This window comes from Lonchura striata, chromosome 3 (genome assembly GCF_046129695.1).
Source record: "Lonchura striata isolate bLonStr1 chromosome 3, bLonStr1.mat, whole genome shotgun sequence".
Lineage (NCBI taxonomy): Eukaryota > Metazoa > Chordata > Aves > Passeriformes > Estrildidae > Lonchura > Lonchura striata.
The window spans coordinates 93,468,136-93,481,451 of record NC_134605.1 but is presented as its reverse complement, the minus strand read 5'-3'; the positions used below and the strand labels follow the sequence as shown (position 1 = coordinate 93,481,451).

The following is a 13,316-nucleotide window of genomic DNA, read 5'->3' as shown; positions in this document are numbered from 1 at the left end:
TATAGAACAGGACACTTAGCTATTAATAAAACCAAATATACATTAAAAGAAATAATGATCCAGTCTTGATACAGACTTCTTTAATGGCTTACAGCATGGGATAGGTAGCTGTAAAATATGGCTGCTTCATTCATACTCACTGTAGACACCTCTTAAAAAATTTACAGTCTATGTTTCTTAGTAATAACATGTATGGAGAAAAGATTGTACAATCAGTTTTTATTTTTTCTGTCTGTAAGAAAGCGTTCTTGACTACAGGAGGAAAAAAGTTAATTAACCTTCTACCTTCTATCTTATAATTTCTCTGCACTGCTGGAAGAGTCTTCGTATCAAATTTCAGTGAGATCTAATTCCCAATGGGAGTTCTGTAGTTCTAGGTGGAAGAAGACTCAATTGAGCATTATACAGAAATATTCACTAAGTGATGTGGACACAAGGGGATATTTGATATTCAGGGCTTTACCTTCTCAAGTTTTCTTGTTTTGATATTGTTTTTTAGCTTAATTTTTAGACTTTCAGGCTTTCTCAGTGACATTGTATTTCTTCTTGGACTAAGCTAACAAGTCACAGTTTCTTGGAAATCAGTCTCCTTGATTCAGCTTCTGTTTCCTATTATAAAATGTTCATTCTCTCTGCAGTGTTATGAATGAAGAATCCTGATGTTGCTGCAGTTACGGTGCACACACCTGTAAGAGAAGGTGTGTAAGTCACCATTATAGTTCTTGGGTGATAGAGCTGAGAAAGCTTGGCAGCAGGTGCCCTTTGGGAGCCTGGCATGTAAGTACAGTGCCCCCAGGTCTGAACGCTTCCTTGCCTTGTAGTTTTGGCAGAGTTTGTGCCAGTCCCGTTTTTGTTGCATTCTGACTTCTGCTTTCTGATTTCTGACTGTTGGAAAATACTTTTGTTGAAGTGGAAATGCAGATGTTGATCAGTATTAGTAATCCTTTAGCTGAGAACTGAGAGTCTGTTGTTTGTCCCACAGTTAGAGGAAATCATTGAACAAAATCAGATACACAGACACAGCCGAAAAGCCTAGTCCTGGAGGCAAAAGGAGTTACCAGAAGTTAGAAGAAGGAAAAGCTGAGTCTCAGAGAGGAATGCTGATATTCTTCTATAGTCTTTGAACAAGTATAAAGGTTTCTTTGCCTATGTTTCATTTGCTGAAACTGCCCTTTGCTGTGGAATCCGAATTTCAGTCTCACAGATTTTGCAAACTCTTTGAGTTTGTGAGGTCTGCTGTGGAAAATCACAGGCTCACTACCTTCGGTACCAGCTTCCATGACAAAAGGTGAGTGTAGCTGGTGGAAAATTTGAAGTGTTGGGAGCTGTCCTTAGGGACCATTTCACACTTCAAAGATTTTAGTTTCTGCTGTGAGTGCCATTGGAGCTCTGACTGATTTAAGTGTGGGGGACTTCTCTGCATTAGAAACATTACCCGTGAACATCTGATTTTAATGTGGTATTTTAATTTGCTTTCTTTTCTCCTTGCATATCAACTTAAAATTTAGAAAACATTGTAAACTTGGTCAGGAACTGAACATATTGCAGTATAATAAAGGACTATTTTGGTTTTTTTCTTTCAAAGTGCATGCACTTAATATGATGATTCCTGATTTTTAGTGCCAAACGTAGGAAGTCACTAGCTAAACACCTGTAGTAAAAGCATGCTATTGTGTTACAGGGTTTTTTTAGCAGTAGTCTTGTAGGCTTGGAATAGTTGGAGTTTGCCTAGATAGATAGGTTCAGCTATAAGTGGGCAGGTAATGTGGGAACTTAAAAAATTGGAAAGCTACCTTTAAATATGAGTAAGAATTAACTGTTCCTCCGCACAGTTTGGCAGGAAAGGGCTGGATGACGACATCAGGAAATAGACACTGGAAGTGAAGGCCAATGTTTAGACCAGAGCAGGTCAGCTGCCTTTTCATCAAAGTGCCCAGGAGACCCTTTGCCTCTCCCCCTGTGTCTGCTGTATGTGGGGCACACAGGGGAAATATAGGGGAAGAGGGGGAAAGGAGACAATTTTGTAGACCACCTTTGGGCCCACAGCAGTCACTGCTATCTCTACCCACATCTGAAGCAAAGATGATGAGCACCAAGTCAGGTGAATTCCTTTCGCATCTGGATGCCCATGGGAATAAAGTAACTCTTGAGAGCTTCTTTCTGTCCCTTTATTCCTGTGATGATTGTGGGGTCTGGAAGGGTGAACTTCGAGTCATTAAACAGAGGTTATACTGTGTTTGAGAAAACAGTGCTACATGGGGGAAAAGAGCTCCATATTTTTATAGCCTCAATGAAATTTTGAATAAGTCAGGGCAGTTGTTCAGTCATTCATATTCATAATTTTATGATGAAATATGCATGAACATAATAGCACGTGTGTTTCATGTTTAAGAATGAGTTTTTTCTTTTTGCAGTGTTTAAAATACCTTTGGAACAAAATCTTCATAATTTGCATCTCAAAAGCTGTTAATTTTTAAAATATAATTTCATGTTGAAGTAAGTAACATCTACTCGGTGGACTCAGTGCTACATCTGGAATTCAGTGTTCATTGTGAGGCCCCAGTACAAGTGAGGGATTGGCAAGCTGGAGCAAGTCCAGTGAAGGCCACTGCTGTGGCTGGGGGTGGGAAGAGGTCAGGAGAGGCTGAGGGAACCGGGTTTGTGTCATTTTGAGATGAAAGGAATGAGGGGGATTGAATTGCAGTCTTCTACTTCCCAGGGCAGTGTTGGCAAGGTGGAGTCAGACTTTGTTCAGGGGTGTGCAGCAGAAGAATGAGAGGCAATGGCTGCAAGCTGCTGCAGGGCCAACTCCAGTTGGGCTTACAGGAAAAACTCTTCCTGGAGTTTCTGGTTAAACTCAGGATGCTCTGGGAGGTGGTGAAACCTGCACCTTCATGGGGTTTCATAACTTGGGGACCCTGAATAACCTGATTTAATTTTGAAAACGCCTGTCTTGAGTGTATAAGAGAACATTCAGAAGTCTCTTTCAGCTTAATTTGAGCTTTGATTTTCATTATTATTGTCTAAATGCACCTGTAATCTGTGCTGTGGAGCTCTGTTAGCAGGAGAATCAGTGGGAAAAGCACTTGAGCTACAAATGCAAATGTACCATATGCTGCTAGTCAAATTAAACCATCTGCCTTAATCTTGATTTAAACATCTTTGAGTTAGCTCACCTGTCTCTCAAAAGAAAAGTGAAAAACTTCTCTTTGACATATGGTACTATTAGAAATTGTTCATAAACATGCTGTCTGCTACATAATATGGCAATTCTTTTGGTTTTGGAGGGTATTAATGCAATCTGTAATACACAAGCTCTCTTTCCTGCTGCAGGGTTTGTCTCAGCAGCTAAAAAATAGTGAAAAATATGTGGAACTTCAAAATGAGCTAATGTAATGTTTAAATCAACCCCTGAAGCATTCTTAAGTGAGAAAGTGTATCTTTCTTCTTGTGAATAAGTGCACTGTTCAGATGGGAGCAAGCAGATCAGTGGGTAGGACTCTAACACTGGGTCTGTGTCCTTCTTTGACACAATTCTTGTGTAATTTGAAGCATGTCGCTGTGTGCTAGGTCAAAATGGAAATCAAGCTCCATGGCTCAGCTCTGTGTCTTGTTAATATTTGCTGGTGAGGAAGGAATTGATTTTTAAAAAATCATTGTTGGAAATTAACTTTGATAGATGTTTAAAAACTTGCATCATATATTTAAAGAAAAAAAAATCATTCTGAAAGCCTTTTAGCTTCTCTCTTATAGATGCATTTGGAAAAGGTGCTGAGACTCACTTTCAGAGGTTTGCTTGGTATTACATGTGTCTCACTTGAAAACCTATGCTCCAGTCATGAGCAGCTTTAAAAAAAATACAGGAAAATAGCCATTTATTCAAACCGTAACTATCTCTTGTTTTGGCTGACTGTTTTGGTGTGGCAGGATGCATTCCAGACATCTGTAAGCAGGAACACGCCTTGGAGCTCTGCAGATATAAACTGTAGAGAAGCTTTAGAAGGAACACTGTACAGTGAAAGCACATAATGGAATTTATTGTGTTATAGACAGATGTTGGGTGAATCCTTTCTGAGCCTTGGCTCTGAAGCGACTTGATTTTGTCTAGGACTGGATTAAGAGCTACCAAAGCTTAAGACAGTTTAAAAGGGAATTTTGTATGCTTAGTAAATGAAGTTGTTATTGTCTCATCATACTAAGATCTTGCACTACCAGAGTTGTTATCTTTCCTGGCGCATCTGTCCTGATAATTCACCCTTGCAAACCTAATGTTAGGGAGGTAAATTGCCTGGTGCCTCCTAGGGTCGGATCATTTTTTGAAGCTTTTTTTTTTTTCCTATTCACTTTTTCTGTAAGTGGCAATTGATTTGACCTTTGAATCCTGATCCATTTAGTTTAATATTTTGCCACTGTACCTTGAATTTCACTCTCTCCTTCAATTTAATATTTTACTATTTGGGCTATGGAGACTTTCCAAGGGCATGAGCTGTTTTGTTGCCAGCAGAAGATAGAACTTCTTCAGATTAACATCTATGGGCCACTTAAGAGTAGGACAGAAAATTCAGCATTGGCTCTTCCACTGTCTTTTGTAGCTTTTGGAAACTGACTTTTCCTCCTCAGCCCTATTTTGAAAGCTGTCTTTTTGACATGCTGTCTTTTGAGTTAGAGTGAAAATGGACTGGGGGCAGAGTGTGTGCATTGCTTAGTACAATATGTTTTCCTTCCAGATCATTCTGGAATGTCACTAGTCTGATGGGGAAGGCAGGATGATGTCTCATGGGTTCTGGGCTTTGGTCTCTTCAGTTGTGTGTTCAGTACCAATGTAGGGGAATGCTTTATAAAGTTATTCTTTTCCTTAAATCATGAGATCAATGGCATTTGAGAAAAGAAGTTGAAAGAAAAGGTCCTCAGGAGCTCACTCTCTTGTACTTCACTCTCCTTAGGAAAGGTGGAAGTAAAGGGACTTGAGCAGAATTTTTAAGATTGGCAGAAAAAAAACAATGGAAAGAAGCTGTGTACAAAGTATATGGTTAAAACTTGTTTTTTTTCTGATTGCTGAATAGAGAAAAGCATCATGAAAACTCATAAGCTTCCTAGAATTTTTATCCCTCACCTCTTCATTAATATTTTGAGATGGAATATATACTCCAAACAGACATTGAAATAACATATTTTAGTAATCTCCTTGTGATTGTTACGGTGGGAACTGCAGAGTACAAAATAGTTAAAAAACTTTTCCTTCCTTCAGCTGGCTTACTGAGATCATTAAAAGAATTGGGTCCAATACTGAGGGCTGTGTACAGAAAAAATTGGACTGTATTCATATCGAAGCAAGAAGCCAGGCAAATTTCCTCTCTTCCATAATGGTATTAGCTAATAGGTATGAGCTTGGCCAAATTGAAAAGGAGTGGCTCAATATTTGGAAATTGTGTTAATCTATAAAACATGTTCCCTTCATTTTTGCAGAGTTTTCCAGTCTGCTAAAGGTGCGGTGGATATACTAGAATGGACACAGAGGATTTCCCTCCACCACCACCAGAAGGTAATTGAAATAGTTTGGAGTTTAAAGCCAATTTTTCTGTAAGAATTTGATTATCTTTCCAGCATTGATTTTACCTCTGCAACATTCCCTTTCCCCACATCACCATAAGGCTTGGTCCCAGTGGTATTCCGTTGAAACATGAGCTCCTGTCATCTTTCCTGTCTTCTTGTTGGACTTCATTTGCTGGTGTAGTTAGAACATGATGGGAAGAAACCTTGGAACAATTGGTCCTTGCAGTATAAATCTGAAAATATGGAAAATATGTGGTTTTTTATGGCAACTCTTTGTAGTCAGAGCATAGACATCTACGGAAGAATATTACGGATGCTGGAGTAAGGGGCTCGTTGTGTGAAGTTAACACTCAGTGCCCCTTGCCTGTTGTATCCTGGTAGCTGGATGGCCTTTGGTGTAACTCAGGTTTCTGAGGGCACAAAGGTAGGATCTACAAAGACACTGTCTCGCTGCCTTTTGTGTTTATGCTCAAAGAGCATTGCATGTGGTGATTTTTTTATCCTGTTCAATCTCCTGTAAGCACATACTTGTGTAGTGCTTGCTAGTACATATTTTAATACTTAACAGGATTTGGCTTTTGGTAGCTGAATGTTGAGAGACCTCACAGAAGTATTATGTGCTTGTTCTGGTCATCCCAACACATAAGTTTATGGAGATCTGTGGTTGAACCTGCTTTTATTTCAGTTAAGTTGCTATTATAGTTTGTATAGTGATATTTCTGTAAAATATTATATGTTCCTTATATAGGACAATATTACTAAGGGACTTGCACTTTATTATATATATTGATAGATGTATATATTAATATATATAAATAATATACATTATTGCCTATAAGACATTTCACTTAATGTTCACACAAAACTTACATGAAGCCATTTGAGTATAAAAGCAGATTTAATCTTAGTTTTGTTCAGCTGTAACTCTTTAGGAATTTGGGAATTATCATTCTAGATCAGAACTGCTTTCTCTTCGTTTCAGCACTGCCACAGATAGAGGTCTGTTACTAGATACTACCTAGGGAGTTGGGAATGTGAAAGAAGCAGAAACTTGTGAAATCAGCTTTTAATGGGTTACATTTCTGGCCAACATGATTGGCAGTTTCATTTATGCTCTGAGATATCACTGAGGTTATTATTGGCAACAGTTCCTTGGCTGTCCATGTCCTAATCCATGTGATCAGGACCCTGAATTTAGTTCAGTTTTGTTTAGTGACAGTTACTGTGAAATTGTCTCTATGGGATAATCCATCTCCAAAGCAGTGTAGTGCTGTAGGGGGAGATCCATCCCTTAGGAATCAATATTTCCACTTGAGCAGAGGCTGCTGTTTTTCAAAGACAGCCAATAACTGCGGCAACAGCTCCAACTTGGTGCAGCATTTCAGCTTGTGGGATACTCTGACGCAGTTCAGTACGGTTCCAGAATTCAAGTTCTTTCTTGGCAAAGGTTTTTGTGGCATGTAGAACTATGTATATCATGTCCTTATTTTCAAACATGTCAGTTCTTAATAGGCTGGGATTAGATTTATTTAACATGAATTGAGATTCTGCTCTACCTAATCTTGCATTAATGTCAATTGATACTTTTTTGGGGGAAGGGGAGGGGAAGGGGGCGGGGCAGGGGAGGGCTCCCCAGAGACCAGCACCAAGCCTGACAGAGTTCAAAAAGTGCTTGGTTAATGCTCTCAGGCACATGTATGATTCTGGGGTGGCCATGTGCAGAGCCAGGGGACTTTGAGGAGCCTTAAGGGTCCTTTCCAGCTTAGAATATTCTGTGATTTTTCTCTCGTCTAAAAAGCTTTGTCTGAAACTAGTGGAAGTTACATATTTTTTATTTTGCCATTGCTAACTGTCTTAAAAACATACTAAAGGGATTATCATTGAAGATAAATTTTAATAATGACACTAAAAGACATTTTAGTTCACTATCTAGCTAATTCTCATTACCTGTTTTGCAGGTGGAAAAGAAGTGAAGAGTTTAGGGCCGAGTATGACAGCAAATACACATAACAACTAACAAATGAAGGTTTCTTTTGCATGCATATGCAGTGGCCATCCATGTGTCTGTTCAGGAGGAGTGAGCAGCACCTGTCAGTGCCTTTCTCAGTGGGCACATGGGTGGGTTATCCTAGCTCATAGTGGGGATGAGATTCCTGTTGGGTGCAGAACCCTTTCCTACAGCATTAAAAAAATTCTTACTTTTGGCATAATGATTCTAAAATCCCACATTGAGGCCACAGATGAAATCAATTGCTTTTTTAAAAAGAAAGTTCTTATCATGTTCTGGGAATATTTTTTGTTTACTTATTTTTTGTCCTAACAGAGATAGATGTAGTGCTGAAAGTCATGTGGGCTCCTTTCTATCTACAAATATATACCTTGGACTATAAATCTCAGCTTTATTCTTGATGATTGAGTTTTCTATGGTTTTGCCAAGTAAATTTTCCACACTTATTTTTTATCAAATTTTTAATGTATGCAAAAGGGAAGAGTAGTGGTAAACCGTCATCTTTATCATGGGGATGTTGCAAGAAAATAGATGAAAGGTTAAATAATATGTTTTCATTAGCCATAGCAATCTGAATCTTGTTTAAGTTAAGGTGCAGTAAATGTCGATACTGAAGCTGCTTCTACCACTACTTGATAAGGAAAAACTACATATGATAAAAGAATGGAATGTAACATATTTTATTTATTTTATTTTATTCTTATGCAACTTATCTGTTCATAGGTGTTTGGACATTCCATTCATGCATTGCTAATCAGGTAGTGACAAGTCTGTGCTGGTTACATTTCCTACCTCAGAGCAAATTCAAGTAGTGAGTAGCTTGGAAAAATTATTGCCTGTGTGTTCTGTCCTCTAGATTGCTTTAAAAAGAGCTTCTTCTAGCCATTATTAAAAATCTCCTAGTATTTTTCTTTGTGTATGTCAAGGGATTGTATGTTTTAGCAACCAGGGAGCAGTTGGAGTGGGGTAGATGCAAAAGCTTTCTTGGCTAAGAGCAAAATCCAAAAAAGTACTTCCAAAATGGGTACTTGGAATGATTGATAGTGCTGGCTCATGTTCCCTTCTTTAGTGTGTCTGTACATATGAATTTAGGAGTGAAGTGCAGGTATTTAGAATTTCTTACATAAAAGAATTCCATGTCTATCTTGTGAAATAAAGTAGAGGATGATTCTTGTTCTGTCAACAAAAAAAGTCCTTTATTGAAAGCTAAATGAAAATAGGAGATTTTATCATGGCTGTAACTTGTAATTATGCTTTTAATTGGTTGCTGTAATGGAGTGTCCTTAACCAAACCCATTTAGACAAGAAGAGAATATCCTGTGGACTGCAGACTGTGGAGGGAAGAATTACAAAGCTGCTAGTTCTAAGAATGTGGCATCACATTGAATCTGTTATGTACAGGACTTAATTTCACACTGCACAACTGGGGCTGGAGGCTGGATGTTAATGTCAGGATGGTGTTTACGTGTGATGGCCTGTATTTGTACAATTACTGCTTTATTAGGAGATGTCATGTCTGGCAATTTTTCATTCCTCTACATGGAAAATATTTGCATTTTGCAAAGTGGAAGTCCTTTTCTTGAAGTGAGGACTTGAGAGGTGTTTATCAGAGCCTGTTTCCAAAGGAAATCTGTGTTTGTTTGCCTGGCATGATGGATACCTGAGAAACAGCTTCTTGCCCAAAGGAAACTGGGGGTACTTTCTGCGTTAAGGAGGCTTAGTTTTGCAGTTTCATTCTCTCTGAATATGTCAGTATCTCACTTTTTCTGGTACATAGCACTATGCCTCATATGATTTCTCTGTGAAAACTATTAGAAAGCACTGGGTGTATTTCCTCATACTGAGTATACTTTTCTTTGTTTCCCATGTATAGAAAATTAACGTAAATTATGCATTAAAATTTTAAAGTAAAATACTGAAATTCGAGTGTTTGTACAAGGACATTGTGAGAATCAATTTGAATGCATAGTTTTCATAGTATTGCCAACTATTCTCTCTAGCTGAGAGAGAATCATCTTCATTTGAGAAGTATGAGGGGTGCTCTTAAGGACCAAGTATAGTGGAGAGCTATATGTTCACTCACCCACACCACTGTCCCTAGTTCCTTGGGTAAAGCTAGATAAGAAGCCTTCTCATGCTGAAGTTTGGGATTTAAGATTTTCTTCTTTGAAATGAAGTTGTTTTTTTCCTAAAACTGGTAATAGAATAAAAATAGCTCCTAGACCCCAATTTTGTACACCTTTTTATAGAAAAAAATCACCTCTCTAGACCTATGAGTGGGATATTTCTTTGCTCTTGATATGGAGACATGTAGAAAAAGGAGACCAAGGACTTAAATCTGGATATCCTGTGTGCAGCTGAGTGCTGTGATTGTGTCTTTCCGCTGTTATTTTTGTTGTTTCCCTGTCAGGGCCAGAACACTAAAATAGTCCTTGCTCCACTGTCCCTAAGAAGGAAATCTGGCTTGAGTCCTTGAGTAAGGGTGAAGTAGAAACAACTGTGCTTTCATGGAAGTTTTCACTGGGATGACCTTACATATTATAAAAAAAAAATAAAAATCCTAAACCAAAAAGCCCCCCCACCCCTAAAAAACTTGAACTCAACAAAAAACCCATCAACTCTGAAACTCAGCAAAAAACTCATCAACTTATTAAAAAAAATTATTTACTTTAATAAGGAGCTGCTGGTGAGCTGCTGTGTTTTGCTGCAGAGATGACTGTATTTCTCTGCCAGGGAAGCAGCTTTTTATTCTGTATCCTATATGTATCTCTTTCAGATTATTTAGGTAACTTTCCTACTATTAGTGAAAAATTTCATTGTTTATTTATGTTTTAACAGTTTTAAACAGCTAATTTTGTGACTGAGACAAGAGGTGGTTAAATTGGGCTTTTTAATTTTGACAAGAGAAGTACTTGTATGTTTTATGATTTAGTTTCTGAAAGTACAGAAGATTGAAGACCCTAAGATTGTATTTATTTACTGTGGTTGGGGAAATAAGGCATTGCTTAAATTAAGCTGCAGATATGAAGGGAGTTGGTCTTGGGCTAAACAATATTGTTAGGTATCTATTTTCAGCATACAGACAGTTACAAATGATTGTAAAAAGGGAGCCAAGATTTCAGGAGAATGAGAACAGAATATGAATTGTCATTATCAATGGCTCCTTGTTTTTGAAACTGGCAAGAGCTTGCTGGTGGCTGACATGCCATCTGTAACAGAACAATTTATTTATTTCTAAAGGTCACATTTCTCTCAGTAAATGAAGGAAAATTCATTGTTTAAGGTAAGGATTAATTATTTTATGTGACAATCCAGATAAGCTGTATAATGAAGAGCATCAAGAAAATTCCCTTTGTATAAACCATTTATGGTGTCATGTGTCACTCCTAATTATGTATTTTTTTCTAGCCAATTATTTTGAGTGTTGGGAAAAACAAAAAAAATAAAAATATATTAATAAATAGCTTATTATTGGTTTTAGTACCCACAAAGAAAACACAGGTTACATAGATGTAATTATATGTTATTTTGGAGAAAAATAGCAAAAAATTTGCTAGATGTTTAGAACTTGCTAAATGATGTTGCTGTTCTGGATTTCTTGGTGGGTGACTTCATTCCTTTGATAATATTTGGTGTTTTCTTTCTGAATAATAAGATGTAGTTGTTTTCTTGGGTTCTTTTCCTATTTACTCAGCTGTTCTTTAAGGTGACTGGACTTTACGTGCTAGATCTGTGTAGGAACAAGGTCCAGACATGTTAATCAGAAAGAGCAGTTGATGATGACATAAAGAGCTTTCAGGGGATTGCAGAAAAACGTGATAATTGCTTGATGATAAGCCATGTTGATTCCTTAAAAAAAACCCACAAAATTGTAAAAGATTTTATTTTAATTTTGTGGTATTCTTTCAATGAACACTTGAAACTAAACTCTGAAATTGTAATTTCAGTGAGCCCACATGTAAGAAGAGGGTGAGGTTTTTTTTTCCTATACTTCTTTTGCCTTTTTAGAACTTGAATCTACCACTAACTTGCTGGGACAAATGCCTGGCAAAGAAGTGAGAAACTTTTCATTTTTGGAGTTTTTTACTTCTGTTTTACTGAACTCAATAAATATTCACTAACCATGCCTGAAGCCTCTGTAATGATTCTACTCTAGAATTTACAGAAAGATTCACATTTCTTGTAAGTTGTTATAATTCTCTTACCTTGTGTATGAGCTTGTCTCAGATAAAAGCTTGTCTGTATTATAATAAATAAAACGTATTAATTTTTGAATGAGACATTTATTAGGTGCTGCTTGCTTTTCCTGCATGGAGGAAGTGAAACTATGCCTAGTAATCTGAAGAAAACATACTTGTTAAACATTTCTGGTAGAAGACTCTTCCAACCGCCTGTATAGATTTTCTTTTTTCTTCCTCATTGAAATAATCTTTCTAGCCTTATCATATTTTCATTGAAATGAATACAGAAGATGATTTAGTAGGTCAAATAAACGTTGTTGCAAGAATATGTTCTACTGTTTGAGCTCAATAACTTTGTTTAGGTGAAAGCATGATAGTTTCTGGATAACCTTCTGGATAACCTTATGCTGGTAGAATTTTCTCTAGGGGCTGGACAGGAAGATGCCTGTGCTCCTGTGCCATGGGGATGCCAATTGATGGGTGACTTCCCAGGCTCTGTATTTCCCCATTCTGTATGTTGGCAAGGGGGGGACAGAGGGAAATGCAGGTGCTGCCCTGGGAGCAGTGAATTGGTTAAGTGGAATTTGTCCAGAGGGTCTTATCAGCCTCCTGGTTGCAAAGGGAAATAGAAACGAAATTAATTTTGGGTGGGATTGCTGTTTTCCTTTGCATATTAGATGGTGACCCATTCATATTTGCATGAGAACAACACTTGCTAAGTGTATTGGGTCTGACTGAGATGTTCCACACAGCAGCTCTCTCAGATCTGGTTGGCATTGGCTGTGCTGGACATGGGGGAAGCTTCTGGCAGCTTTTCACCACAGTAGCCACCACTGTAGCCTCCAGACCACCAAAACCTGGTCTGGCATCCCTTTGCCTAAGTCATCCAATGGTTCAGTCTAGGAAGCATGTACAATTGCTGGCAAAGTGAAGAAAAAAAATGATCTAAAAATGATGTCAAGTCCTTTGCTAACTTCTTAACCGGACTATGTCATCCTGGTAGAAAGATCCAAGATCCATTGCTAGAATGATCCAAGACCTAAAATTTCAGGCTTTTGCTCTGGTTGGCTTTCAGCTTCTCTTTAGTATGATAGTCAGTTTATGCACCCAAGCTGTATGTTTTCTTTCTGTAGAGTTGGGATCTCATGCTCTGTTTTAGATCTCCAGGGTGTGTCTGGCTGCCTTCTTCTTCATAGGGTTCCCAATTACTTTTAAAGAGCTTTTAGTCCAAGCTATTGCTAGATGATTGAACAGTTTGACATTGCTAATTAGAATCAAACAAACTTTATTAGAGAAATGCATATACCTCAAACCATTAAACAGCAATTGCTTCAAAGTAAAAGTAATTATTTGGAAAACTAGATATTAATAGTTTTTAATTATTGAAAAAGAAATATAGAAGTAAATTACAAGCCAGACTGCTCTCACTGGTGGAAGTTTCCTTAAAAATGGTTATTTTTTCATAATCGTTGACTACATGGTCAAACCCACATTTTCTAGGAATTTTTTCTGGTTTTCCTCCATATATAATTTGTACCTTATGGTTAGCCAGCATGCTCTGTCCTTGCAATGCC

At 37.7% G+C, this 13,316-nt stretch overlaps 1 protein-coding gene across 6 annotated transcripts in view; it reads left to right on the top strand.

Moving 5' to 3' along the window:
• ARHGEF10 (Rho guanine nucleotide exchange factor 10) overlaps positions 1 to 13,316 on the top strand; it is a 123,285-nt gene that overhangs the window by 22,283 nt on the left and 87,686 nt on the right. For all 6 annotated transcript variants that reach the window (XM_021551229.3, XM_021551228.2, XM_031504434.2 and 3 more), the window contains exon 2: positions 5,467 to 5,542. In XM_021551229.3, the coding sequence (XP_021406904.1) occupies positions 5,506 to 5,542 (37 nt within the window). In that variant the 5' untranslated portion in view covers positions 5,467 to 5,505. The remainder of the gene's footprint in view (positions 1 to 5,466; positions 5,543 to 13,316) is intronic.